The sequence below is a fragment of the Schistocerca cancellata genome, chromosome 2 (genome assembly GCF_023864275.1).
Source record: "Schistocerca cancellata isolate TAMUIC-IGC-003103 chromosome 2, iqSchCanc2.1, whole genome shotgun sequence".
Taxonomy (NCBI): Eukaryota; Metazoa; Arthropoda; class Insecta; order Orthoptera; family Acrididae; genus Schistocerca; species Schistocerca cancellata.
The window spans coordinates 11,274,067-11,300,279 of record NC_064627.1 but is presented as its reverse complement, the minus strand read 5'-3'; the positions used below and the strand labels follow the sequence as shown (position 1 = coordinate 11,300,279).

At 48.7% G+C, this 26,213-nt stretch overlaps 2 protein-coding genes across 3 annotated transcripts in view; both read right to left on the bottom strand.

The window, feature by feature from the left end:
• The window catches only part of LOC126161305 (uncharacterized), an 847,447-nt gene that overhangs the window by 680,691 nt on the left and 140,543 nt on the right, over nucleotides 1–26,213 (bottom strand). The gene's annotated exons all lie outside the window — the stretch shown is intronic.
• LOC126163199 (atherin-like) lies at nucleotides 14,102–15,256 on the bottom strand. Its single transcript, XM_049920152.1, has 2 exons — nucleotides 15,045–15,256; nucleotides 14,102–14,438 (listed from the first exon to the last, which is right to left on the bottom strand). Exons 1-2 carry the CDS (start codon nucleotides 15,254–15,256, stop codon nucleotides 14,102–14,104), a joined length of 549 nt encoding a protein of 182 aa, XP_049776109.1.

The window sequence follows — 26,213 nt, the reverse complement described above, 5'->3', positions numbered from 1 at the left end:
GTGACTATTACAGCGCCATCTATCACAAAACGAAGAAAGTGGTCCAGCTCAAACATTCATATTTCTTTACGTACTACACGAATATGTAATAAAAAATGGGGGTTCCTATTTTTAAAAAAACGCAGTTGATACCCGTTTGACCTATGGCAGCGCCATGTAGCGGGCCAACCCTATCGCCATCTGGTTTCCCCCTTCAAGCTAGGCAAGTTTCGTTTGACGCTGATTTCGTGAGATATTTGGCCCGGTCACGATCAATGGAGCACCCTGTATATCGTTGGCCCAGACTAACGAAGTCTGACGCACGAATTTACCTCGTGGGCATGTGTTAATCTCTCATAAAGGGCGACTGATTTCGAAGGCAAAAAGAAGAGCAGTAATTCTCCTTTCCCTTCTGATGGAAAAAAAAACAACGGCTGAACACGATACACACTAGCTGCATTTAGCTCCGTTAAGCTGATGGAAGGTAATGTTTGTAAGTCAGGTGTTCGTTAGTCTGGCTAACAGTCTGGAACATGTGTAGTACGACGCAATGAGATTAGGCCGAAAGAGGCGAAAATATTATTCGTAGCTCTCTTTTCCATGGCAGTAGGAGAACAGAATGTGCCAGCACTAGGAAACCGACTGATCATAATTTTGCAGGGGTCGAGCGGCGTGAGTCCGTCTCGGGTCCGACACGGTTCATTTTTATTAGGCTAATTCAGTTAAGGACTATCGCGTGTCACGTTTCGGCCGATCGATTTAATATTGATAGTAATTTCACGTACTATGTATGTATGACTTTGTGGCTGTGCTTCGCAACCACACAAATTTTGGACTGTCTTTGTCACAGCTGGACTAGAGAAGGAAAAAATTATGTTTGCAATTTTCGTACTGAGAGCCGGTCTTTCGTTTCTGTGTCTGTATCGTAATGTGTACCTAAGGCTATCTCGATGTCTCCATTTGTACTCTATGTGCTGTCAACATTTATACGATACAGTGTTCTTTTCAAACATACTATTACTGTCCCATTTTAATGCATTACACCTGCGTGTCTTCTCTCTGGTTATGACTATATTTAACTGCTGGTCGATACAGTACTTGAATGTTTTCATAGTGGTCATAATGTTTGACTTTCAATTTATTCTCTGTGTGACTGTAAACGCCACCTAACGGTCGCAATGTTCTCTTCACTGGTACGTTAGCGGTGCACCAACAGTTCGGCACTTCACTACACAGCTAAGAGAATCTTATTTTCGCTGACTCGTTTCCTCACTATCGTGAGTTTTGTTTCGTATTTCACTATCATTTTTTATACTGTACAGGCTGGGTGAAATAAACGCGGACCGGAGAATAGAGTTCCAGGGTACAAAGAAACACAGAAGAGGAAAGGAAATACAGTGCCAGTGTGACTGTAGCGAATGTTGAAAGTGAGCGCCCCTGATCTCTTGGCACTTTTCGGCTCTGTCAGCAAATGGCTGAAGGCGGGTCGACGCTCGACTGCCGGAATTGCTGCAGTCTCATCCGAAATGTTCTGCTGCAGTTCTTGAGTATTATGAAGGTTTTTGCGATACACCTCATACCTGAGGGCTCCCCACACTGGGTGGCCAGCTACTAGGGCCGCTACCAGGCTGACCTCTGCTAATAACTCGTTCAGACGTGAAGATTGTGTAAATGTGCTCCACGGTTCGGCTGGCTGTATGAGCAGTTCTCCATGCTGTTGAAAGTAACTGCGGGTCCTTTCCTCCTCATAATGTTGCCACAAAGTCAGGTCCAAAGGCATGCACTCGTCCGGGCCACTTTATTTGCCCCCACCCTGTATTTACAGTTCTAGCCGTGGCTGTGTTCTGACGATGATGTATAGAAACGCGTAACGGTGAATAAATTAATTTTAGGCCGAGACATTTCCAAATTATATCCTGTGCCAAATCTCGGTGGTCCCCTGCCTCAGGCATAGGAGAATTTCTCAGTCGAGCTGTGAGAATATCAGGGATGGCAAGGGTCGAGGCGTCTTTTTCTGTTTACTAAGCTTCTCTGTTCTGATTGGGAATCTGCGCACGTGTAATATTAGATTCTGTCTGTGAGCTGAGGTCTGGTCTGAGAACACAGGCAGACTCGCGAGCTGAGCAACGGCGATGCACCAGGCACAAGTCCACGTAGAGCGTTAGATCACCAGGGCGCTACGCACACTGCGCTGTACACGGTCCGGTTAATTCTCGGAAGCACGGTTGGGTTACGGAAGCGCTCGAACAGACGGTTACCTCCCTGCCGGACGCAAAGAAAGCCAGGCTGTTCAGCTCTGTTTCCTGTGCTTCTTCTCCACCTGGCGAAAGCACGTTGCGTCCACCTGACGCCGAGCTCTCCTGAGACGAGGGAGTCTTCCACAGTGTGCAAGACACTCTTAAAAGTACTGCCCGGAGTGGGAAGTTTGGAGCCGTCTTTTTGAAATTTGAGCGTGGTAAGACCGCGCATTGGCGGATAAAAAGGAGAATAAATGACGTAGGTTCCTGGTCCAGAATGTGCTCTAAATAGTGTAGGCGGAAAGCTGGCTGATCCGAGAGCGCTTTTCATACAATTATTTGGTGGGAGATTAACAGCAACTTAGCAATGACGGAACTGGCCGTAGAGATGACTGTCGCTAGCGAGTCGACTCGGCACAGGGCAAGGAAGGAATGCGCTCTTGTTAGTCACTACTTGTAGCTGGGGCTTAGAGCCGTACGGACTGGAGGAGCTGTGAACTGCAGGCCTCGGTGTCTGGCACGCGGAAGGACCTCGCCGGCAGCCGCAGTCTGCACCTGCACACTGCAGCCGGGATGACGGCGCCGGCTGCCGAGAAGGAGTGAGGCCACGCGTCTTCCGGTGCTGCGGCGGATTCGTCACTCGACAGCGAGCGAACACGAGTACTCCTCGCACATTACTCCCACTCCGTTTTGGTGCCACCTTACATTCACTGCTTATCTACCCCAGTTATGTTTCGTATAACTAATATTCGAGGTTGTTGATTACTTTTGATGGCGGCCGGTGTGGCCGAGTGGTTGTAGGCGCTTCACTCCGGAACCGCTCTGCTGCTACGGTCGCAGGTTCGAATCCTGCCTCGGGCGTGGATGTGTGTGATGTCCTTAGCTTAGTTAGGTTTAAGTAGTTCTAAGTCTAGGGGACTGGTGACCTCCGATGTTAAGTCCCATAGTGCGTAGACCCATTTGAACCACTCTTTTTACTTTTGATCTACATTTTCCTTTTTGAAAACTTTGCCAACTTAATTAAAGGTAGCGTAGCTCAATAACTTGTTATTATAGCTTTCATTTATCGCGTGCCAATTAAATATTACGTTAATGTCATCGATTGTTCTGTGCACACTTTGTATCATTGCGACAGACTTTGGATTCACTTGGGCCAAATTAGTGAATCCCTTTTCCATGCAGTAAAGTCTTACTAAATCCGCCTCCGTAGGTGACTCACGGCTGCCATACGGAGGACCTGCGTGTGCAGAAAGGCCGGCAGAGATGTGAGCCGACCACAAGCCCTCCCACGACGCCGCGAGGCAGAGGAAGGCGGGTTGCACCCCGCAGGCATCCCTCGGGCCTTCGCTGCTTGGCGAGGTGCTCTACTTATATTCTCTCTCTCACCTCGTGAAAGCCCACAACCACGGTTCAGTTACCGGAGCGACCCGTTTGACATTGTTAAATCCTTCGTGCTACAGTTGTTAATTTAGTGGCTGATTTAACTGTGCACCCTCAGAAGCACGCGTGATGCAAATGCAATAGCTTTCCGGAAGGAATGCGTTCGGGCTCAGTTGCTACTTTGCGAGATACAGCAAGGACTTGCCTCGGATTACCCACTGACAACGTGCAAACTGATACAAGCAGCTGCTGGTTCTGTGAGGTACGGATCAGAGAATGACTGTGTGGCCAGGACGCCGAAATAAGAAAAGTCGGAAGAACGCTACGACACTTGACACTGGCTGACAGTAATCGACAAGCCTGCGTGCCAGAGCGGAACAAGTGAGCAGCCCTCCGCAGTCAGTGGCGTCACTGGCGGGGCACCGCACACAAACAGACGGGGCGTCAACAGCAGCCGGCGACAACAGTTGTCGTTAGAGAACAGTACAACGAATTTGAGTTCAAAGGTGATAACGACTTACCCGCAACGGAAAATCTTCCCCAAGGTAATCAGGAAGTGTTCTGGAATCACCGAGCGAAACTTAACTCAGGTTTTTCGAACATTATATCTTCAGTGCCGTGCTTAAACGGTAGCTAATGAAGCCCGTGCTTCTAGACAAGACTATTCGAGTACTGAGTACCCTATCGACGCCTTCTGGAGAAACTACGGAAAACCGACAGACGGGAAGCAGCACGTTTCTCCTGAATAAGGTAACGTCTGGAGACACTCGAGTAACACTCGGTTTGTCTGTCGGGAGTGTCAGAGGGCTGCTGCAGTCCACGTTATACGGAGATGGCCTAGCGGATAGTATTATTTGCGAGTTCCCGCTTTTCGCAGATCGCGTATACGGGGAGTCGAGGGAAAACGAGACAGAGGGAGAAAAGGTAAGTAAACTGTTTATTATTTCAAAAATAATCGCAATAAGCGTTAATACATTTGTCCCAATGTAAAGACGGTCAGTGCCTTCGCCGCGCAGGATTAGCCGAGCGGTCTAAGGCGCTGCAGTCATGAACTGTGCGGCTGGTCCCGGCGGAGGTTCGAGTCCTCCCTCGTGCACATGTGTGTGTGTGTGTGTGTGTGTGTGTGTGTGTTTATCCTTAGTATAATTTAGGTTAAGTAGTGTGTAAGCTTAGGGACTGATGACCTTACCAGTTAACTCCCATAAGATTTCACACACATTTCAAGATTTTGTCAGTGCCTTGACGGAAAAATGTTTACAGTTGTGTACGGAACCACGATTATGCCTAGGAGTGAACCCTTCGTACGACGTGAATCGACGGCCACGTATCTTGAAATCGCGTAAGGGAGAGATCGGGACTGTGGGGAGAACGAGTCTCGCTCCCCAGAGAAATGTCTGCAGCGCAGTCAAAACAACGTGGGCGGGCGTCACCCTGCGACAGAGTGACGCCGCCCTCCGACCCGCGGCTCACCGACGCGGCGCGCAGCGGTACGTGGAGACTGGAGAGACGGGAGCGCGCTACCGAGTGCAGACGGCCAGGGTGAGCACCGGTGTGCCGTCGTTTGCTGACGCCGCTGCGGTGCACGGCAACCTGCCGCCGCAGAGTCGCTGGCGGGAGGCGTCTACTTGGTGTGGTGGTGAGTGGCGCGTGGCCCTAAATGTACCAAAATGTACGTTAATTCGGGTGAGTAGGAAAAACAAACGCTGAACACCCGAACACAGCGTCAGTAGTGCGGTGCTTGGCACCGTCACGTCGATCAAATGTCTGGGTGTGATATCGAAGAGAAGTAGGAGCGTGTGAGGGCTGTGGTGGGAAGGCGAAAGGTAAAGGAGGCGGCATGTAGTACACTAGTGCGACCGGCTGTCGAGTACTGTTCGAGTGTTTGCGATACGCAAAGGAAGAGATCGAAGCCATGCAGAGGGAGGCTGCTAGATTTTTTACAAGTAAGTCCGAGCAACACGTATTACCAGAGATGTTCTGGGATTTCTACGGTAATGGGAATCCCTGGAGGGAAAGGGTTCCTTTTCAGGCACGCTATTGAGAAAATTCAGAGAAGCAGCATTTCAAGCTGACTGCAGAATGACGCTCCTACCGCGAACATACATTTTGCGTAAGAACCACGAAAAAAGCGAGATTAGGGCTCGAACAGACACATATAGACGGCCGTTTTTCCCCGGCTCTATTTGCGAGCGGAAGGGAAATGATTAGATGTGAAAAAAGGTACTCTCTGCCCCGCACCGGGCGGTGGCTTGCGTAGTATGTATGTAGATGTAGAGTGGAATGGAGGAAATCTTCGTGTACCATACAATGGAAAGTGGAATGTGTCACCCACTTAAGAGTGGATTTGCAGATTACGGCTGTGGAAGTGACCAACTGTACGCACCATTCCGATTCAGGGGAGGAGTGGCTGGGGTGACGCCGTGGCGGCTCTCACTGCACCTCAGCTCCTGCCCGCTCTCTGCGGCCTCTGAGCAACAGTGCGGCGTCGAACCCGTAATCCGCCCCACTACCCGAGTCCCGCACTGTGCGGCGCATCTTGTCGGCTCTGGAGGAGAGAATCGCGTGCGATGTCGCGGCGCTGTGGAGGCCGACTGGACTGAGTGACGAGCGGCGCGGCTCTGCACACGCGGTTCCGCGCCGAGTCTCATCTGCGTAGCACCGACCGTATTCTTTCAGTTGTCATCAGAATTTCGGAAATCATCAGTGAGACGGTGTCGCTGGACGCGCCTCTCTGGGCTACACGCCGTCGAAGATGCGAAGGGGAGGCACAGGTTCCGCCATTCCTTCCGACTGTTTTGCTCTGCAGGTGCGTCGCCCGTTGCAGACAGGCTCCGTCAGCTACACGGTGTCACGAATGACGCGCAGAGGTCGCGAGAGCGTCCACAGTGCCGACGTTGCTGCCAGGTTCTCTCTCTCTCTCTCTCTCTCTCTCTCTCTCTCTCTCTCTCTCTCTCTCTCTCCGCTGACCCATTCCTCCTGCCTCCGGCACAGTACTGTGAGTTAGGAGCGCCTAAGGCCGACGACCAGCCGCCGCTGGTGAAGAAGACAGGGAGAGAGGTAGCCGAGGGCTGGCTCTAGGCTTCGCCGCCAGCATCCGAAATATCCGTAAACGAAGGCGACACGAAACGGAAGTAACGTTACCAACGATACACTATTCTTATACCGCACTATCTCGTTACTTCCATAAATCTACTATAAAAATTTACTCGGCGTTAAATGTTGTGAGCAGTAATATTCTGCATTTCACAAAACGCAAAAACACATTGCGCTACAATATCAGTGGGTCACAACTGTAAGCAGTGCGTTCGTGCAAATATCTGCGGGTAACAAACAGTCTGTGGAGGCAGGACAGCTCGAGGTTGTGGGCCACACACCAACCAGGGCTAAAAGGTGACACTGACCGCGTACCGAGACTGACATCACGAATGGTGACCGGTCTGCTCGACGAACGACCGAGTGTCCCGAAGATGCTGAAAAACTAGAACGGTATCCTAAACAACCGTTCTGCCCTCGCCCCACGTGTGAATAGACTGGGAAGAAACCCTAGTGCGTCGTACGATGAGGAGTACCACTTCACAGCGGTCTGAGGACTACGCAGATGTAGAATGTGTAGATGCAGATATGGTGTCCGTAGCGCGAATACCCGCAGGGACGAAGCTATGCCTTCTGACAGTTTGCTTGGCAGCCATAATATGTCAAGCACTGCTGCAGTTTCAGACTAACCTGCTCCGACGTTTCTCACATCACTGATTTCGACTCGGGTTCGTGTCTTCTTCCTTCTCAGTGTCGAACACTAGTAGCCAGGAATCACCCGTTGGAGTAGCAGAGCGCGGTTCTAGAGTAAGAGCAGTTAGGTCCCGTTGCGACTGCAGCACACGTCACACGTCAGTGAAACCACGCCCAACCCGCGGTTCGGCCGCGCTGGCACGGGGCGCGCCGCAGCCTCTCGGCTGCCTCGACCAGACAGCCGCAGTACGGAGGACTGGAGGACAGCCGACGAATGTGGCGTTCCACACACGAAGCAGTCACTGTGAGAGGTGGCAGCGAAGAGGAAAAGAGAAAACGAGGAGTACGGTTTGCACTAGGAGCTTACGTATCCACTGAGACAGCGCGCCACTGCAGAGAGATAAACGTGACTGCTGCGTGGTACAGTCAGGCGGGGAGGTTCAGTGGCACCTAACCGCAGAGGGGCCGCTGCCTGCGAGCACACCCGACCCTCACAGCGTACCACACTTGCGTCCTAAGTGCGCGTGTTTAGTGTGTGTGTGTGTGTGTGTGTGTGTGTGTGTGTGTGTGTGTGTGTGTGTGTGTGTTGTGATGTGTAAGATGACGGCATTGCACTATCGCAAAATACGGGTGCTTCTGGTGATCAAACATTCATTTCGAACAGCATCCGTTCAATGTTGTGGTACCTCTGCAACAGGGTCTATAAAATCGAGCGTGTACGAATAATCAATGCTGGCTACGCTCAATGCTCCCTGCCGCCGTTGGATAAGCAGCTGCCAGCAGCAAGTCGTATACTCTGAGCTCACTTATTTGTTACATAGTTTAATTCTTAATTTCTTTGCGTGTTTTTGGTACTTGCGTTGTTTAATTCATAAATTTCGGGCGTATTATAGTATTTGAGAGTTGTAGCATCGCGTTTTAGTACCTGAATAGTGTAAAATCGCGTAGTCTCCTTCCGCCGCCGAGCAGTTTGTCAGCAGTGCGCAAGTAGCAGCATTACTGCATTTACTAGGCAATCTTGTATTTTAATAACCGTTTAAATTTGTTTGCGCTCTCTGTAGATTAGTTCAGACGTTCTTTGCACAATAGTTTTTAGCATGGAGAGGGACTGCAACTGCTGTGATCGGATGCAGGCTGAGTTGGCATCCCTTCGCTCCCAGCTTCAGGCAGTGTTGGCTTCGGTCACACAGCTTGAGGCTGTTGCCAATGGGCATCACTGTGGGGGTCCGGATGGGGGCTTGTCGGGGACGGCCAGTTCGTCCCACGCATCCCCCGATCGGACTACAGCTGTGGCTGCCCGGGATACTGCCCACATTAAGGCTGATCCCTCACCTGTGGTAGAGTGGGAGGTCGTCTCGAGGTATGGCAGGGGGCGAAAGACATTCCGGAGGGCTGAACGGAAGGTCTCTCCAGTTTGTCTGACGAACCAGTTTCAGGCTCTGTCTCCGGCTGATACTGATCTTCGGCCGGACATAGCTGCTTGTCCTGTTCCAAAGGTTGCCCATCAATCTGCAAGATCCGGGCGGTCGCAGAGGGTGGGCTTACTGGTAGTTGGGAGCTCCAACGTCAGGCGCGTAATGGGGCCTCTTAGGGATATGGCAGCAAGGGTGGGGAAGAAAACCAAAGTGCACTCCGTGTGCATACCGGGGGGAGTCATTCCAGATGTGGAAAGGGTCCTTCCGGATGCCATGAAGGGTACAGGGTGCACCCATCTGCAGGTGGTCGCTCATGTCGGCACCAATGATGTGTGTCGCTATGGATCGGAGGAAATCCTCTCTGGCTTCCGGCGCCTATCTGATTTGGTGAAGACTGCCAGTCTCGCTAGCGGGATGAAAGCAGAGCTCACCATCTGCAGCATCGTCGACAGGACTGACTGCGGGCCTTTGGTACAGAGCCGAGTGGAGGGTCTGCATCAGAGGCTGAGACGGTTCTGCGACCGTGTCGGCTGCAGATTCCTCGACTTGCGCCATGGGGTGGTGGGGTTTCGGGTTCCGCTGGATAGGTCAGGAGTCCAGTACACGCAGCAAGCGGCTACACGGGTAGCAGGGGTTGTGTGGCGTGGATTGGGCGGTTTTTTAGGTTAGATGGCCTCGGGCAAGTACAGAAAGGGCAACAGCCTCAAAGGGTGCGGGGCAAAGTCAGGACATGCAGGGACCAAGCAGCAATCGGTATTGTAATTGTAAACTGTCGAAGTTGCATTGGTAAAGTACTGGAACTTCAAGCGCTGATAGAAAGCACCGAAGCTGAAATCGTTATAGGTACAGAAAGCTGGCTGAAGCCAGAGATAAATTCTGCCGAAATTTTTACAAAGGCACAGACGGTGTTTAGAAAGGATAGATTGCATGCAACTGGTGGTGGCGTGTTTGTCGCTGTTAGTAGTAGTTTATCCTGTAGTGAAGTAGAAGTGCATAGTTCCTGTTACACTCAACAACCGAGCTAGGAACAACTGAGAGAAAATTTGGAATACATTTCACATAACTTTTCTCAGCATGTTATGGTCTTAGGTGGAGATTTCAATTTACCAGATATAGACTGGGACACTCAGATGTTTAGGACGGGTGGTAGAGACAGAGCATCGAGTGACATTATACTGAGTGCACTATCCGAAACTTACCTCGAGCAATTAAACAGAGAACCGACTCGTGGAGCTAACACCTTGGACCTACTGATAACAAACAGACCCGAACTTTTCGACTCTGTAAGTGCAGAACAAGGAATCAGTGATCATAAGGCCGTTGCAGCATCCCTGAATATGGAAGTTAATAGGAATATAAAAAAGGGAGGAAGGTTTATCTGTTTAGCAAGAGTAATAGAAGGCAGATTTCAGACTACCTAACAGATCAAAACGAAAATTTCTGTTCCGACACTGACAATGTTGAGTGTTTATGGAAAAAGTTCAAGGCAATCGTAAAATGCGTTTTAGACAGGTACGTGCCGAGTAAAACTGTGAGGGACGGGAAAAACCTACCGTGGTTCAACAACAAAGTTAGGAAACTACTGCGAAAGCAATGAGAGCTTCACTCCAAGTTTAAACGCAGCCGAAACCTCTCAGACAAACAGAAGCTAAACGATGTCAAAGTTAGCGTAAGGAGGGCTATGCGTGAAGCGTTCAGTGAATTCGAAAGTAAAATTCTATGTACCGACATGACATAAAATCCTAGGAAGTTCTGGTCTTACGTTAAATCAGTAAGTGGCTCGAAACAGCATATCCAGATACTCCGGGATGATGATGGCATTGAAACAGAGGATGACACGCGTAAAGCTGAAATACTAAACACCTTTTTCCAAACCTGTTTCACAGAGGAAGACCGCACTGCACAAACGAAAAAATGGCTGACATCGAAATAAGTGTCCAAGGAATAGAAAAGCAACTGGAATCACTCAACAGAGGAAAGTCCACTGGACCTGACGGGATACCAATTCGATTCTACACAGAGTACGCGAAAGAACTCGCCCCCCTTCTGACAGCCGTGTACCGCAAGTCTCTAGTGGAACGGAAGGTTCCAAATGATTGGAAAAGAGCACAGGTAGTCCCAGTCTTCAAGAAGGGTCGTCGAGCAGATGCGCAAAACTATAGACCTATATCTCTGACGTCGATCTGTTGTAGAATTTTAGGACATGTTTTTTGCTCGAGTATCATGTCGTTTTCGGAAACCCAGAATCTACTCTGTAGGAATCAACATGGATTCCGGAAACAGCGATCGTGTGAGACCCAACTCGCTTTATTTGTTCACGAGACCCAGAAAATATTAGATACAGGCTCCCAGGTAGATGCTATTTTCCTTGACTTCCGGAAGGCGTTCGATACAGATCCGCGCTGTCGCCTGATAAACAAAGTAAGAGCCTACGGAATATCAAACCAGCTGTGTGGCTGGATTGAAGAGTTTTTAGCAAACAGAACACAGCATGTTGTTCTCAATGGAGAGACGTCTACAGACGTTAAAGTAACCTCTGGCGTGCCACAGGGGAGTGTTATGGGACCATTGCTTTTCACAATATATATAAATGACCTAGTAGATAGTGTCAGAAGTTCCATGCGGCTTTTCGCGGATGATGCTGTAGTATACAGAGAAGTTGCAGCATTAGAAAATTGTAGCGAAATGCAGGAAGATCTGCAGCGGATAGGCACTTGGTGCAGGGAGTGGCAACTGACTCTTAACATAGACAAATGTAATGTATTGCGAATACATAGAAAGAAGGATCCTTTATTGTATGATTACATCATAGCGGAACAAACACTGGTAGCAGTTACGGAACGATTTGAAGTGGAATGATCATATAAAATTAATTGTTGGTAAGGCGGGTACCAGGTTGAGATTCATTGAGAGAGTCCTTAGAAAATGTAGTCCATCAACAAAGGAGGTGGCTTACAAAACACTCGTTTGACCTATACTTGAGTATTGCTCTCAGTGTGGGATCCGTACCAGATCGAGTTGACGGAGGAGATAGAGAAGATCCTAAGAAGAGCGGCGCGTTTCCTCACAGGGTTATTTGGTAACCGTGATAGCGTTACGGAGATGTTCAGCAAACTCAAGTGGCAGACTCTGCAAGAGAGGCGCTCTGCATCGCGGTGTAGCTTGCTCGCCAGGTTTCGAGAGGGTGCGTTTCTGGATGAGGTATCGAATATATTGCTTCCCCTACTTATACCTCCCGAGGAGATCACGAATGTAAAATTAGAGAGATTAGAGCGCGCACGGAGGCTTTCAGACAGTCGTTCTTCCCGCGAACCATACGCGACTAGAACAGAAAAGGGAGGTAATGACAGTGCCCTCCGCCACAGACCGTTGCGTGGCTTGCGGTGTATAAATGTAGATGTAGATGTAATGAGCAACACTCCGCTAGTAAAGTATTAGAGAAATGCCACTGGAAGTGCACCTACTAATTTGTGGAATACGTTTCAGTGGATTTCAATTGTGGTGTGGATTAATTGTGATTGAAATGGCGTCCCTCCGCTGCAGACGTTTATACAGGGTGTTACAAAAAGGTACGGCCAAACTTTCAGGAAACATTCCTCACACACAAATAAAGAAAAGATGTTATGTGGACATGTGTCCGGAAACGCTTAATTTCCCTGTTACAGCTCATTTTAGTTTCGTCAGTATGTACTGTACTTCCTCGATTCACCGCCAGTTGGCCCAGTTGAAGGAAGGTAATGTTGACTTCGGTGCTTGTGTTGACATGCGACTCATTGCTCTACAGTACTAGCATCAAGCACATCAGTACGTAGCATCAACAGGTTAGTGTTCATCACGAACGTGGTTTTGCAGTCAGTGCAATGTTTACAAATGCGGAATTGGCAGATGCCCATTTGCTGTATGGATTAGCACGGGGCAATAGCCGTGGCGCGGTACGTTTGTATCGAGACAGATTTCCAGAACGAAGGTGTCCCGACAGGAAGACGTTCGAAGCAATTGATCGGCGTCTTAGGGAGCACGGAACATTCCAGCCTATGACTCGCGACTGGGGAAGACCTAGAACGACGAGGACACCTGCAATGGACGAGGCAATTCTTCGTGCAGTTGACGATAACCCCAATGTCAGCGTCAGAGAAGTTGCTGTTGTACAAGGTAACGTTGACCACGTCACTGTATGGAGAGTGCTACGGGAGAACCAGTTGTTTCCGTACCATGTACAGCGTGTGCAGGCAGTATCAGCAGCAGATTAGCCTCCACGGGTACTCTTCTGCGAATGGTTCATCCAACTATGTGTCAATCCTCATTTGAGTGCAAATGTTCTCTTTACGGATGAGGCTTCATTCCAACGTGATCAAATTGTAAATTTTCACAATCGACATGTGTGGGCTGACGAGAATCCGCACGCAATTGTGCAATCACGTCATCAACACAGATTTTCTGTGAACGTTTGGGCAGGCATTGTTGGTGATGTGTCGATTGGGCCCCATGTTCCTCCACCTACGCTCAATGGAGCACGTTATCATGATTTCATACGGGATACTCTACCTGTGCTGCTAGAACATGTGCCTTTACAAGTACGACACACATGTGGTTCATGCACGATGGAGCTCCTGCACATTACAGTCGAAGTGTTCTTCTCACAACCGATTCGGTGAGCGACGGATTGGTAGAGGCGGACCAATTCCATGGCCTCCACGCTCTCCTGACCTCAACCCTCTTGACTTTCATTTATGGGGGCATTTGAAAGCTCTTGTCTACGCAACCCCGATACCAAATGTAGAGACTCTTCGTGCTCGTATTGTGGACGGCTGTGATACAATACGCCATTCTCCAGGGCTGCATCGGCGCATCAGGGATTCCATGCGACGGAGGGTGGATGCATGTCTCCTCGCTAACGGAGGACATTTTTTGAACATTTCCTGTAACAAAGTATTTGAAGTCACGCTGGTACGTTCTGTTGCTGTGTCTTTTCATTCCATGATTAATGTGATTTGAAGAGAATAATAAAATGAATTCTAACATGGAAAGTAAGCGTTTCCGGACACATGTCCACATAACATATTTTCTTTCTTTGTGTGTGAGGAATGTTTCCTGAAAGTTTGGCCGTGCCTTTTTGTAACACCCTGTATATTACTAGTGGCACGTGGACAGCAGACGTGGTCAGGAGAGGAAAAATTGTGAAAATTATGTAAGAAGCAAACTTTGGACAGCGTTCCTGTACAGACGGTCCCTGTACCACTATTCGCTTAGCGGGCAAGCTTAAGTTTTGGCACACGGCGAAACATAAGCCGGATGTCACGCTGATCCCAACACAGAAACTGACGACTCCGACCCGTCACAGGAAATTTACTTTAAAAATCTCCTTTATTGTGGAAGATCCGCCTGGAGGTTGCACTCTGTCACACTGGATTCAGCTGGGAAGAGAGGAGGAGGAGGAGGAGGAGGAGGCCGCAGCTCGTACGCCGGTCCCGCAGCCTGGCTGGCTGGCTCCTCTCCGCCTGGCTGGCCACCAGCCACGGCGGTCGGCACCTCTGGCAGCGCGCTGCCGGGTCGCCGCAGCCTGCCACACGTGGCGCCGCGTCCCGGCGCAATGCCGACGAGCGGGTCGAGTTTCTGCACCGGTGTCGGCTTCAGGCGTTCCCTCGCAACCCGTACTGGCTCCTTCACTGCGGCGTCCACTTCCTTCGCCTGTACAGACGCACTCCGCACGAGAAGAGTACACACGCACACACGCGCACGCACACACGCATAGTCGGGGGCTGGCGCAGGCTTCGGCATTGTCGTTGATGCAATCGTGTTTAAACGTCAGGCTGCTGGCCTACGCCGCGCCGGATATGTCGGCTACAGCCAGTGCTGCAGCAGTGCAGTCCTCCGCCTCGCCACACTTGTGTGATTTTGGAGCGCAAACCACACCCCTTCGTCTCGCTCGTGTTTGGCCTCAGGTTGTTGGCACTGTAATAGACGGAATGTGAGTTCCCCTGTTTGTACGAGTTTCTCTCGTACCTCCAGGATCCTCGGAGCTACACGTGCCACTCGAGCACCGACAGCGATACGAACTGCCACGAGTGGTGTGGTAGCGGCCGGCCACCTGCGCGCACGCGGTGCAACATTTCGGCGGCGGCCCCCCGTGTCGCTCACGCCCGGCCCGTGTGCGCCGCGTGGCGCCGGCCGCTGCACCACCTGCCGGGACGGAAGCCCACCAGCCGGGGAGGTTGGTGCTCCTTCCAAATGCCGGGCGTTCCACGGCGTCACGGCCACGCCAGAGCGGTGAGGCAGGCGGCTGGCGCAGCACGTGGCGGTGACCTACGGAGGGCGCGGCAGCGGTGGCTCGGCCGACCTTCCCCGCCCGGCGCTGCGTGGCTCCGCATTTCCCGCGGGAGGTGTCTCTGATCTGGAGGCGAAGGGCGGCACGGGCTGGCGCTGCGCCCTCCCCCCTGGCCCCTGGCCCGCCACTTCTGCAGCAGCACGCGCACCTCTTCCACTCCAGCTGCCGACAGCTGACCCGCTGAATGTCGACATATTCTCTCTCTTCTAAAATATTCACCGACCACTTCCCGTCTTCACATTTAGTGCCCTCGCTCCTCGATACACCCTCGTGCCATCCAGACTCCAGCTACTCTGCACTATAAGGCGGAACATGTGGCCGACCGCGCTGTTCCTGCTTACAATCGCGTCCTCCCTTCCCCTGTGCTTGTCGCCAGCTCTTCGTGTGAGAATGTTACGGTACCTTCGGTATTCTCCTCGATCGCCGCATCTCGGAAGCGTGCCGACTTTCCTTTCCCGCTTTCCTCAGCCTTCAAGTTTCTGCCTGACACGGACCAAATGTCGCTAAGAGTAACCTTATTGTTCGAGAAAAATACTGTACACTCGTTTCAGCACGGCGTACAACAAAGGACACATCTTATTAGCTGTTCGTAAAGTATTAAGTAGAAATAGAAGAAAAGGCATATAACTGAGAATTAAGAAATCCATTATAGTGTTACTGTCTTCTCTGTACCATTTTGTATACGATAGTTCCAAACTGAGTAGCTGTACTCGCTGCACATTCAGTTGAATCTACAACAGAAATTACACCGAGTTATCTCAGTACTCACGCGGAGGATGTCACATTTCTCTACAGTTCAGGATCAACGGCTCCTTCATGTACCTTTTAGATATTTTATTTAAATGGTTTTGCAATCGTTTTTTTATCTTCTGCTGACTTGGCCACACGGTAAACGACGGCACCGTATGCAGACAACATAATATGGCTCCTGAGATTTATCTCCGATCATTTTATGTAGATCGAGAGCAGGGAACAGGCTACCACGGTTCCTTGACAACGCCAGATACAACTCCGTCTTCACTATAGTTCCATTCTTTTATCTTGGCGGTTCGCGCATGCCCGCCCAGACGCGTGAGAGTGCTGCGTTGCCAGTTGCACGCGCCAAGAGAAGCAGCGCAGTAGTATAGTTCGCAAACTTACTTTTAGGGGGGGAGCGCGCAGGTTATGAAGTAAAGCCAACACGGCCGCATTATCCCTTTGGCTGCTCCAGAGACGTGTTCCCTGCATTCCGCGCTCTGCGCGATTCTGTCATCACCGCACTGCTCGCCTGCGCAGACACATGGTGTTTCGACTGCTTTGACACACTTTATCATTCGATTTCACAAAAACTATTTGGCCCAAAAAGTTGATTTTCACAGATCTTCTTGACTGATACTTTCCCGCCATAAATGACTTAATTTTGTTTCGATATTCAACGCAGTTATTGTGCAACATTAGATGTAGTAAACCATTGCACGAAATTTTGAAGAGTTTGCAGAGGTAAAAGTGCATAGCGTATACTTTCCGTATGGTCGATTTTAGCTGCAACTAGAAATTTCAAAAAATTACATTCAAACGAATAAAATTCATGAAGTATGACACTTCGATATCGGTTTAAAAAAAGAAAATATTAACCACCGAACAAGGTTTGAACTCCGAACCTTATACTTAGCATCCAAACACTTTAACCGTTACGATAACGCAGCTCGTCGTACAATACTGCCACCAGAGGACTTTAAAATGTGACGCAAAATACCGACAAACACTGTTGGTATGACTATGAATTACTCACGTTTCGTCGGAGTACAATAGGAAATAAACAATTACTGCTGTTGACATCTTGGATTGTCGGGTGTTCTGCCGGATATCAGGGGGAAGGCCTTAGGCATAAATACTGGACTAGGTCCACTCGAGGAGCAGTCTCAGGTCGCACCTGATGAAGATCACGAGCTACGTGACCGAAATATCGTGCAAGTACGGCGCTGATATCCGGCAGAACACCCGACAACCCAAGATGTCATCAGATCGCCGGGAAAGCCTGAAGAGTTACAATTACTGCTGTTCTTTATTGCGAAAATGTGGTTAGTGAGAATGATACAAATACCTTTCCTTGCTATCGCCTGAATTAGGAGGCTTATTGCTTGTTTGGTTTAATTAATTAACAGAATATGAAGCAGTTGGTATAAAGAATGCTTTTCCCAAACTTTCTATAAAAGAAAGTCTGCTATCAAGACATTGCTTTTGTTCAATTACTTTATTTATGACTCAACGTTTCTAAAACAAGACACTCGTCCGTGCTCTGTACTGCAGTCGAGCTATGGCAACGTCGTTCTCTGTTCATTGGCTGACTGTGTTTTGTGACACCATATGCGCAGAACGAACCTAAACTCGGCCGCCGTCGTAAATGACACGCACTTTATCTACCTCCCCATTAATTACCACGTGCTGTCACCTTCGTGGCAGGAAATTAGGATTCAAGCGGCACGAAATTTGTGTACAAACCGCTTGAGAGCATCTGAATTCTTTTGGGGGAACAAACAGTACACCTTCCGAGCAGGACCGGTTTAAGGGCAAAGTGACGCGATAGGGCTGTTCGGGGCACAGTGCAGAGGTGGGTGCCAGAGTCGCTCCACTGCGAAACGTGTGTACGGGGTTCATCATAATCAGAAGCGAAAATCGACGCGTAAGAAATTATTCGACATTAGAAGCACAAACGTTCCACTGAACGTGGTCCCTCACCGAAGAAGCCGTTTGCGAATGTGTGGTTACGATCCGCCACTGACTATGGCATTAAACATTGACCTAACTAGTACCGTCATATATTGACGGCATAATGACTTCTACGTTGTTACGTATTGCTATTTTGTTTCTATTTGGAGCAATAGAGGGCTCTCCAAGGTAGGAAACCAGACAAAAAACGCAGAGAGTAGACAAAAGTGGCAGCATTTGAGTTACCGGGGGTAAATAGTAACACTAGAGCCGTGTAAATTGTAGACGCTCTGGGCACCTGTCCCAGGGATGAAGTTTCACTGTAGAAAATTAACTGCTAACTCCATCCACTGCCTAGACGCTACCGTAAGGCGTCACTGTGCAGGATGCACACGAAAAGGCACGTCTTAGCAGAAGCAAGAAGCTCGATACCTGCTCCTCAGAACTGCAACGTCAGTGGGTTTACGCGACTTACTGTGCTGTTACAGCAATCCCCATCCACAGAAGGGCGGAGGGCAGGGCCGAGTGACGTAAAACACTGAAACTTCCTGACAGATTAAAACTGTGTGCCGGACCGAGACTCGAACTCAGGACCTTCGCCTTTTGCGGGCAAGTGGTCTACCAACTGAGCTACCCAAGCACGACTCACGCCCCGTCCTCACAGCTTTACTTCTGTCAGTATCTCGCTTCTTACCTTCCAAACTTTACAGAAGCTCTCCTGCGAACCTAACAGAACTAGCACTCTTGAAAGAAAGTATATTAGGGAGACATAGCTTAGCCACAGCCGGGGGGATGTTTCCAGAATGACATTTTCACTCTGCAGCGGAGTCCGGCACACATTTTTAATCTGCCAGGAAGTTTCATATCAGCGCACACTCAGCTGCAGAGTGAAAATCTCATACTGGACGTAAAACACCGTTGTTGCTGGCCATAACAGGAGCGGCAGTGACGTTAGTTTTCTGCTGAACGCTGTTGATACCAAACTTCGAGTCTGTTAATGTAAAATCCAGAGGCATCCCTACCTACCGAGTAGGAAAAGGGGATAGTTGGCCAGAGGCGCAGTAGAGGTGCACAACGACTCGCCAGATTGGCTGATGCTTGTCAAGTGCCGGCGGGCCGGAGGGTCGGGAAACGGTGCGCCGCCACGATCCTTTCGATCCTTTAAAAACTCGTGTTTTGGTGTCCAGAGGGAGTTCAGTCAGATCGCTGGGGCGCCGACTCCGTGTCGCTCGTGGCCGGCGTCGGTAAGCTCCGACACGTCTCTTTTCCTCACCTGGAATGCTGCTCTCAAGTTTGTAGTTAACTTGGTGCTAGTTCGCTACTTCTGTTAGCACCTGACTTCTTGGCTTCAGACACTGACTTCCGTTCTGCACTCAATTGCCTGCTTTGCTTATTCTAATGTTTACAATTAGCCTTCAGAGCAAACGTTAGTCTGATCGCACATAAACAGTGCTAATCAGACTCCCAAAATCCACCTGTCTCGTAGATGCGCTGTGGCTGTGTTTGGCGCTGACAGAAATCATCAACCTGTCTTCACTGAGAATGTGTCTTTCTACATTTTCTCCTCACCGCTCGGAAATTGCAGACTGACCTTAAACCCCCCGTCTTCTCTCTATCCTTTTTTAGGACACGATAGTACAAATGCATTCCAATTGTAGGCGTTTCTATTAATCTGGATTTATTTGCGTTTCAGTTTCACACACGTCTTACCTTAAGAAGAAAAGCACTACCCGCCTGGGCACGTTACACGTTACAATTTGCTATACAACGGTGCCTGTTAAATAAAAGGCTTCTGCGTGCCTTCCGCGTATTTGAGTGCAGTTCTGCAGCCGTGGTTGCCGTGGGCTACGAATTCCTACAAACTACAAATCGTCTCATATCAACGAGAGTGTCGTCCACCACACTTCTGAGGCGATGGCAGACAGAAACCTGCAAAGAACTGAGTTGGGGTGATCGCATTGGCACAGTGCACGCTGCGCTCAATCTATCCCCGTTGGACCACGTACCACAGTGGCGCGTCACGATGGCGCGAGTAGTGCGGCAACGAGGACACGAGCGCAGTTTGTTAGCGCAGCTTGCCTACATCAGTGGCAAGTCTGCACTCGGAGGCAAACCTATTGTTCTCTTTTGATTGACAGGTTATGACTCCCTGGGGATAATCATTCTTTTTGATTGACAGGTCCGTAACCTGTTATTCCCCCACCCCTCCTCCTCAGGAAACTTCCCCCGCACTGACACAGGTACACTTTCAGGCTCGAGTTGTTCGAATAGCACACTCTCTCTCCTATCGATTTGATTGACTACTTAATTAAAGTGCTCAATTAATTAACCCTTTGCCCTCTCATAAACCCCCCAATCCTCCCCTCCCATCACCTACTTGGAAATTGGCAGCTCTGTGGTGCAGAGGAAGCATCTCACGACAGGAAATTCAATTACATAGCAGACGGTATATAGTTTATTTACAAAAAAATTCAGTTTGCAGGGGTTGGATTTCTCTCCGTCATCATTTCCTGCTGTTTAGGAAGATGCAGGTCCTATAAAGAAGTAATTAAATCTACTGCTTTATTTATTCCTATCGCACAAGGAATACCGTCACGAAACAGTCATCACACGTAATTATACGGTTAAAAAAATCTTCCGGTCGCGAAGCACGCACCGTTCGCCGCTCCCTGTCCACTGGACTGCACCCGTGCAGGCCGCCCGGAATTGGGGCACAACGGTGAGGTGAGGTGAAGGGCAGAGCCTGGGAAGCAGGTGTCTGCTCGGGCTCCGCGACTGACGGGCTGGATGCCACGCTAATCGCCAAACCAAAGCATCCAAGAGTTTCCCGTTGAAACACGTGCGCTCTCTCTCTCTCTCTCTCTCTCTCTCTCTCTCTCTCTCTCTCTCTCTCTCTCTCTCCCCCCCCCCCCCCCCCCTCGGTCCCGCCGGGCCGGCACACGCTGTCAGCAGCGGTTGTGCCGAGTCGCAAACGAAATAGCCTTTACCTGGTAAACGCCTGCAGAAAATGGGTAACGGAAGGGGAAGCGGTTCACGTTAACTTATGTTGGTGGCCGGTCGTGAAAAGCAGAGCCAAAGGGTCTGCCTTCCGAAAAGGCGCCTGTTCTGCTCGAGGTCTGGATTACAAGAGAGAGAGGCAACCGTGTTCCGCACCGCAGAACACTCCAGCGCCCACACACGTGGCCTGTATCCCGCGCACGCTATTGGCTAAAACCAATGACGTGAAATCGCTAGCAGTTTCAGCAGAGGCCTCAGGGCGTCTCTTGTCAGCAGCTTTAACTGCACAGAAGACAAGCGACTTGTGTCACGCAGCCACAGCGTACGATCCTCTCGGACTACACTTGCAAAGATTTGACTGCGCCCTTGAAATAAAACTTTTAAACCGATTCCCTAAAATATTCCTTGACTGGCCGCCACCGTGTACATTCCGTCCCCCTTCCAGAGAAGTGGTGACAAACATCGTTTCCAAAATCTCGTCAGTCACTCCCCAGAAAGACGATTTGCCTAGTGGGGGCCTTCATACTATGGGAGGGATCTGTTACAGTATTTCATTTAGTGTATGTAAGCGGGAGAGGACTTACATGCAGTCGAGTTTATCAAATACATGAGTTAAGAAAATAATAAAATATTAATTGTTCAAATTTTGTGCAGAAATACGTCTTCTGTAGCAACTGAAATCATTAGTACAACAAAATACAACGGCAAATCCACAATTATAACAAACTATTTAACTCTATGGTAATCGAAGTATTTGAGTAAGAAATATAATAAATCGACTTACTGCAGAGCATTAACGCCTGGCTTGGTTAGAATTGGATTAAGTACATTTGAAAATGAATAATAAACTTAGTAAAATTTTGCTATGTCATCTGTCTATTTTTAAGGGTAGTAGTTGCAGAAAGTTGTTCAGGCTATGAAATATAAACACATTTCCGTAAAATGGAGGATTTACGTACAAAGTCCAAGAGATGGGGTACCATAAAACACTTATAATACAAACCTTATCTATATTAATCCACGTTAAAATACAAAGGACAAAGCCTATTCTTATACTGACACAACACTGGAATTAAGGACGAAATCAGGGGATAGCAAAGGATTCACATTAAATTACCTCACGGGGCAATATTCATTACGCACATCACTTAATCTGTCATGTAAATTAATAAGTTATAAGTGGGGCAAATGAAAATTAACAAGGTTGAAATCTGACTCTAAAAAAAAGATTGCGGCACACTTGTGAAACCTCTGTCTTCCTCCACTACTCCAAAACATTTGCGTGAATAAAAAAATTAGGTAAAGTGTTTAATGCCTCAATAGTTGCAAATGTTGCAATAAACAATTTCCTTCAAATACACTCGCGCACGAAACACTGCACTGTATTACCAGGTGCACGTAAAACGGGAACACAAAATAACTCGTAAAAAAATACATCGCTAAAATAAGTGAGCACAAACACACCACGTTGAAACTCTTGAAGACGATCTTCTACAGCTCATCACAGAGTGTTGTCCACACTGGAAGCAGGGTTTTTCCGGCTGGATCCAAGAGCGCGCGAAAATCGCAGCTGGCCAGACCAGCACCAACTTGTCACGTGAGGTCAGACCAACATTCATCTGGAGGCTCCCTGGGTAAAATGGCGTTTTCAGGGGGAGTGAAGATTATATAAACCCTCGTCATTCTCATTCTGCTATTGTCCGCGGCGGGGTCAGCCCGATTGTGTTTCTCTTGCTCGTGTGTGTGAGCGCTGCCGGTTTATTTGGGGGGAAAATGAAGCGATCGGCGGCAACAAGCGGCAGTGGCAACACCAGTGGCGGAAGACCCCGAGGCCGTGGGGATTACCAGGTAAATATGTCTTCAACTTCACAGCATGAAGTCGGATTTCGGAGTGTATATTTTCGTGAAAAGTCTCGCAGTATCCGTATCAGATTTAGGAGTTAATTGTTTTTTCTTGTTATTTCAGCATACACACACAAATCGTGGAAGAGCTAGAGGTAGACGTCCAACAGTCGCAGCAGTATTATCATAAGTAGTATATATATTTTTCATCATTTACGTAATACGTCGTTGTTGCTGTAGATGATTTCAAGGATCAAAATCGATAAAAGTTACATCTTTTTTCAGTTCACTAAGCATTTTGTATTGTTTGAGTATATACATATCCATTAATTTTTTCCATCTCCATAGCACTGTGTATACATAATTAAACTTTATTGTATATGTAATATGACGTACATTCTTTGTTGTTGTAAATAATTTCCTGGCAGATGAAGAAAGGGGACAGGGAGGGGTATATGCTGGAGATATGGAGGAGCCATCGCAAATCTCATGTGACAGTATATTCTAAAAAAATATATTATTGTTTTCCGTAGTTTCTGTGTGTATGTTTTTTTTATTATTAAATCTTTATGTTGCAGGCTATAATGGGGAGATGAATCAATGGGCCCTCCCCAGTTCAGGCGAAGGCGAAATGCCACAGTGCGTGGAGGCGACGGAGAGGGACCTTCACCGTCGTGAGGAGAGGAGGGGAGGGAGATGCCAAGAAGGCAGAGCAAAGTAGGTAATATATGCTCACTCTGCCTACAAATAATCAGTATTCTTTCTTTCCCTACAGCAGCAGCGGCAGCAAGCGAAGTTTAGAACGCTGTACTTAATTTTTTTATGGCTATTCTACAGCGGCTGCCTCAAAGGGACAATTCACCAATACGCCGTGGCTCGGGTACCAGGGGCGGCGAAGCCCGTGAATCGAAACGAGGCCCTGTGCGGCACGCTCCGCCAGCAAGGGCGCCGCCCCCGCCCCCGCCCCCGCCCCCGCCCCCGCCCCCGCCCCCGCCAGCGCTCTGGCGTCCACGGACTGTCCTTCCTCAGGCTAGCGGATGAGGGCTGCAGCAACCAGGCTGCTCGCAGCAGCTCTATTCTGAAGCTCCACCATCACGTCCTCGCCGACCTCGTAAGGTAGCCCTCAACATATTACATACCCCTCAACAAATCACAGCAAGCAACTTCATCGACTAGTTCTAGCTGTAGTATTAATAATAGCATCGATCCTGTGATCAAAGACATTTCCCGACTTCTATTCTCTCAACTGAATATGCCTGAATTATTTATCAGTGTCTGGAAACGCGCGACCGCTACGGTCGCAGATTCGAATCCTGCCTCGGACATGGATGTGTGTGATGTCCTTAGGTTAGTTAGGTTTAAGTACTAAGTTCTAGGGGACTGATGACCTCAGACGTTAAGTCCCATAGTGCTCAGAGCCATTTGAGCCATTTTTGAATTATTTATCCTCAGACAAGTTATTAGCAGCGCATCTGGTAGGTTGCGCTTCCAAGGACCCAGTACAGAAAAACACGAACCATATGCAGTAGCCTAACAAATTGTATTGTCCTAGGATTCGAGTGTAAACCACTACAAATCTTGTGCTGAGGATAGCCCTGTACTTTGGCTGCTCACTGAGCTCGGAAAACTTCCATGGGACGTTGATAGGCTTCACGGCGGCAACGTTCCCACGAGCAAATCGAAAGAGAATGAAGATATGTAAAGCAACAGAGCTGACTGTCGTATTTCTGGGCTTCCATTAGATAGAAAAGCGGAAACTCCTCATAGGGACCACTACGATCTTATGCGGAAGTTCCGTGGTGCAGCTCACAATACTTGCAATTTGAAATACCAGCTACCAAGGCATATGCCCGTTTTATTCCATAATTTAACTGAGTATGACGCTCACTTTCTAGTTGAGCACTTGGCTGATTTCAGCATGGAGAAAGATCAGGTCAGTCTAATACCCGAGAGCATCGAGAAAAACATTTCATTCTCCAAACGAATGACGCCAAGAATTACGCTACCCTTCCTTGATACGTTACGTTTTATGCACACGCCACGCTCCAGAAACTCGTTGAAACTCTAACTCGGGAGGATATGCATATCACTCGAGCTGCATTTCCCGACATGGAAAAGTTTACACTTGTGACTAGCAAGGTGGTTTTCCCATATAAATATGTGGATAGCATGGCGAAACTCAATGAAACCCGACTACCTGATATAAATTCATTCTCCAGCAATCTTACAGGCGATGCCATAATGGATGCATAGCATGAGCATGCCGTGAATGTCTGGTGCGAATACCACTTTAGGAGAGTACGCACGGCTTTCACAGGACGCACGACGCTCCACATTCACTTCACTCTCGCTGGGACGTTCGCTTCTCTTTGTCGGGGACAAGCAACCCGTCGTAACGAATTTTTTGTGCCAGTGGTAAATTGCCTGCCTTGTCGGTGGCTTCTTACCGTACTTGGTTCTAAACATCCGTTGAACAGCTGTAGCATACTTGTTTCTGTTGAACTCCAACACACAGAAAGCTCGCTCCACAGGTGAACTCGCCATGTTTGTGACTAGCGCTGACTATCGACAAATTACCGAACTATTCTGTGGCGGTGTACATTTCTCTTCAAAATGACATCTGTATGATATCTGTACAATGTTTGGTTCTTGTGCAATAAATAATTGAAATGGTTCCCAAACCATATCTAGACACTCTATTCGATTGTTCACTGCTTTGTGCGCAATATCAATACATCAACACTGCCGCTACTGCTGTTGTTGTTTTCACCATGAAGTATTGGTTTTACAATGCTTTTATATTTCTTGTTGCTCGGGCTTCTTGTTATCTTATGTACACCAGTCAAATGAAGTATTCATGGACCATTTCCACATCATTAACTGAATAATAAATGTTTTTCCGTGGGTCTTAGGAAAATACGATTCATTAAGCCAGCCAGGTATTCTCTCAGACCGCCTACCGACAACCTGTATTGCGTCATCAGTTCCATTTATAGGCCGCATGCCCAACATGTACTGTCTTCCCCTGATAACGCCGAAGGTCCTATCTATCTGGCCAGGGACGTGACGGGTAATGAATCTGTCAATGGCGACACCATTGTTATCGTGCGGTTAAGTTTTTGCTGAGAGCTGTCTGAGAGACTCAGTGACGGGCTTAAGGGCCTCTCTCAGTGTTTGCTGTCGATCCACACGCCGTAACCTTAGCAACCATAATTCGTCTCGAACCGCTTTCCGCGCCTGAATTACTTTCTGCTTCGTTGGTGTCTCGGTGTATACTAATCAGATTTCTCTACGGCATGAGTTTATATATCCGCACTTCCTCCTCTTATTATGTGCCTGGTCCCCCTTCTCAACAACAACGGCCTCTACCTGTATTTTCCTCTCAATAACATCGCCGTTTTCAGTTGAGTCGGTTATTTTCTTACCGATTTCATTAACTAACTCATTTAATGCATTGATCATTCTCGGAAGAGTCCGGTAAAATGTCTCTAGCTCCCTGCGCATACCTCCAACTTTATGCACAATAGCCTGAATTTTCGCATCCGTGTACATACAAATGTTCCGTCTATGTACACCCATTTTCTCGGGTTGAGAACCAGACACGCGCGCGAATTTGTCCATGGT

Bases quoted from the DNA above. Each gene is read 5' to 3' on its own strand.
- LOC126163199 (XM_049920152.1), bottom strand. From the start codon at position 15,256: ATGTCGACATTCAGCGGGTCAGCTGTCGGCAGCTGGAGTGGAAGAGGT. The intron at 14,439-15,044 runs GTAGGTCACCGC...TCTCGTGCGGAG, and splicing joins CCACCGCTGCCGCGCCCTCC to TGCGTCTGTACAGGCGAAGG.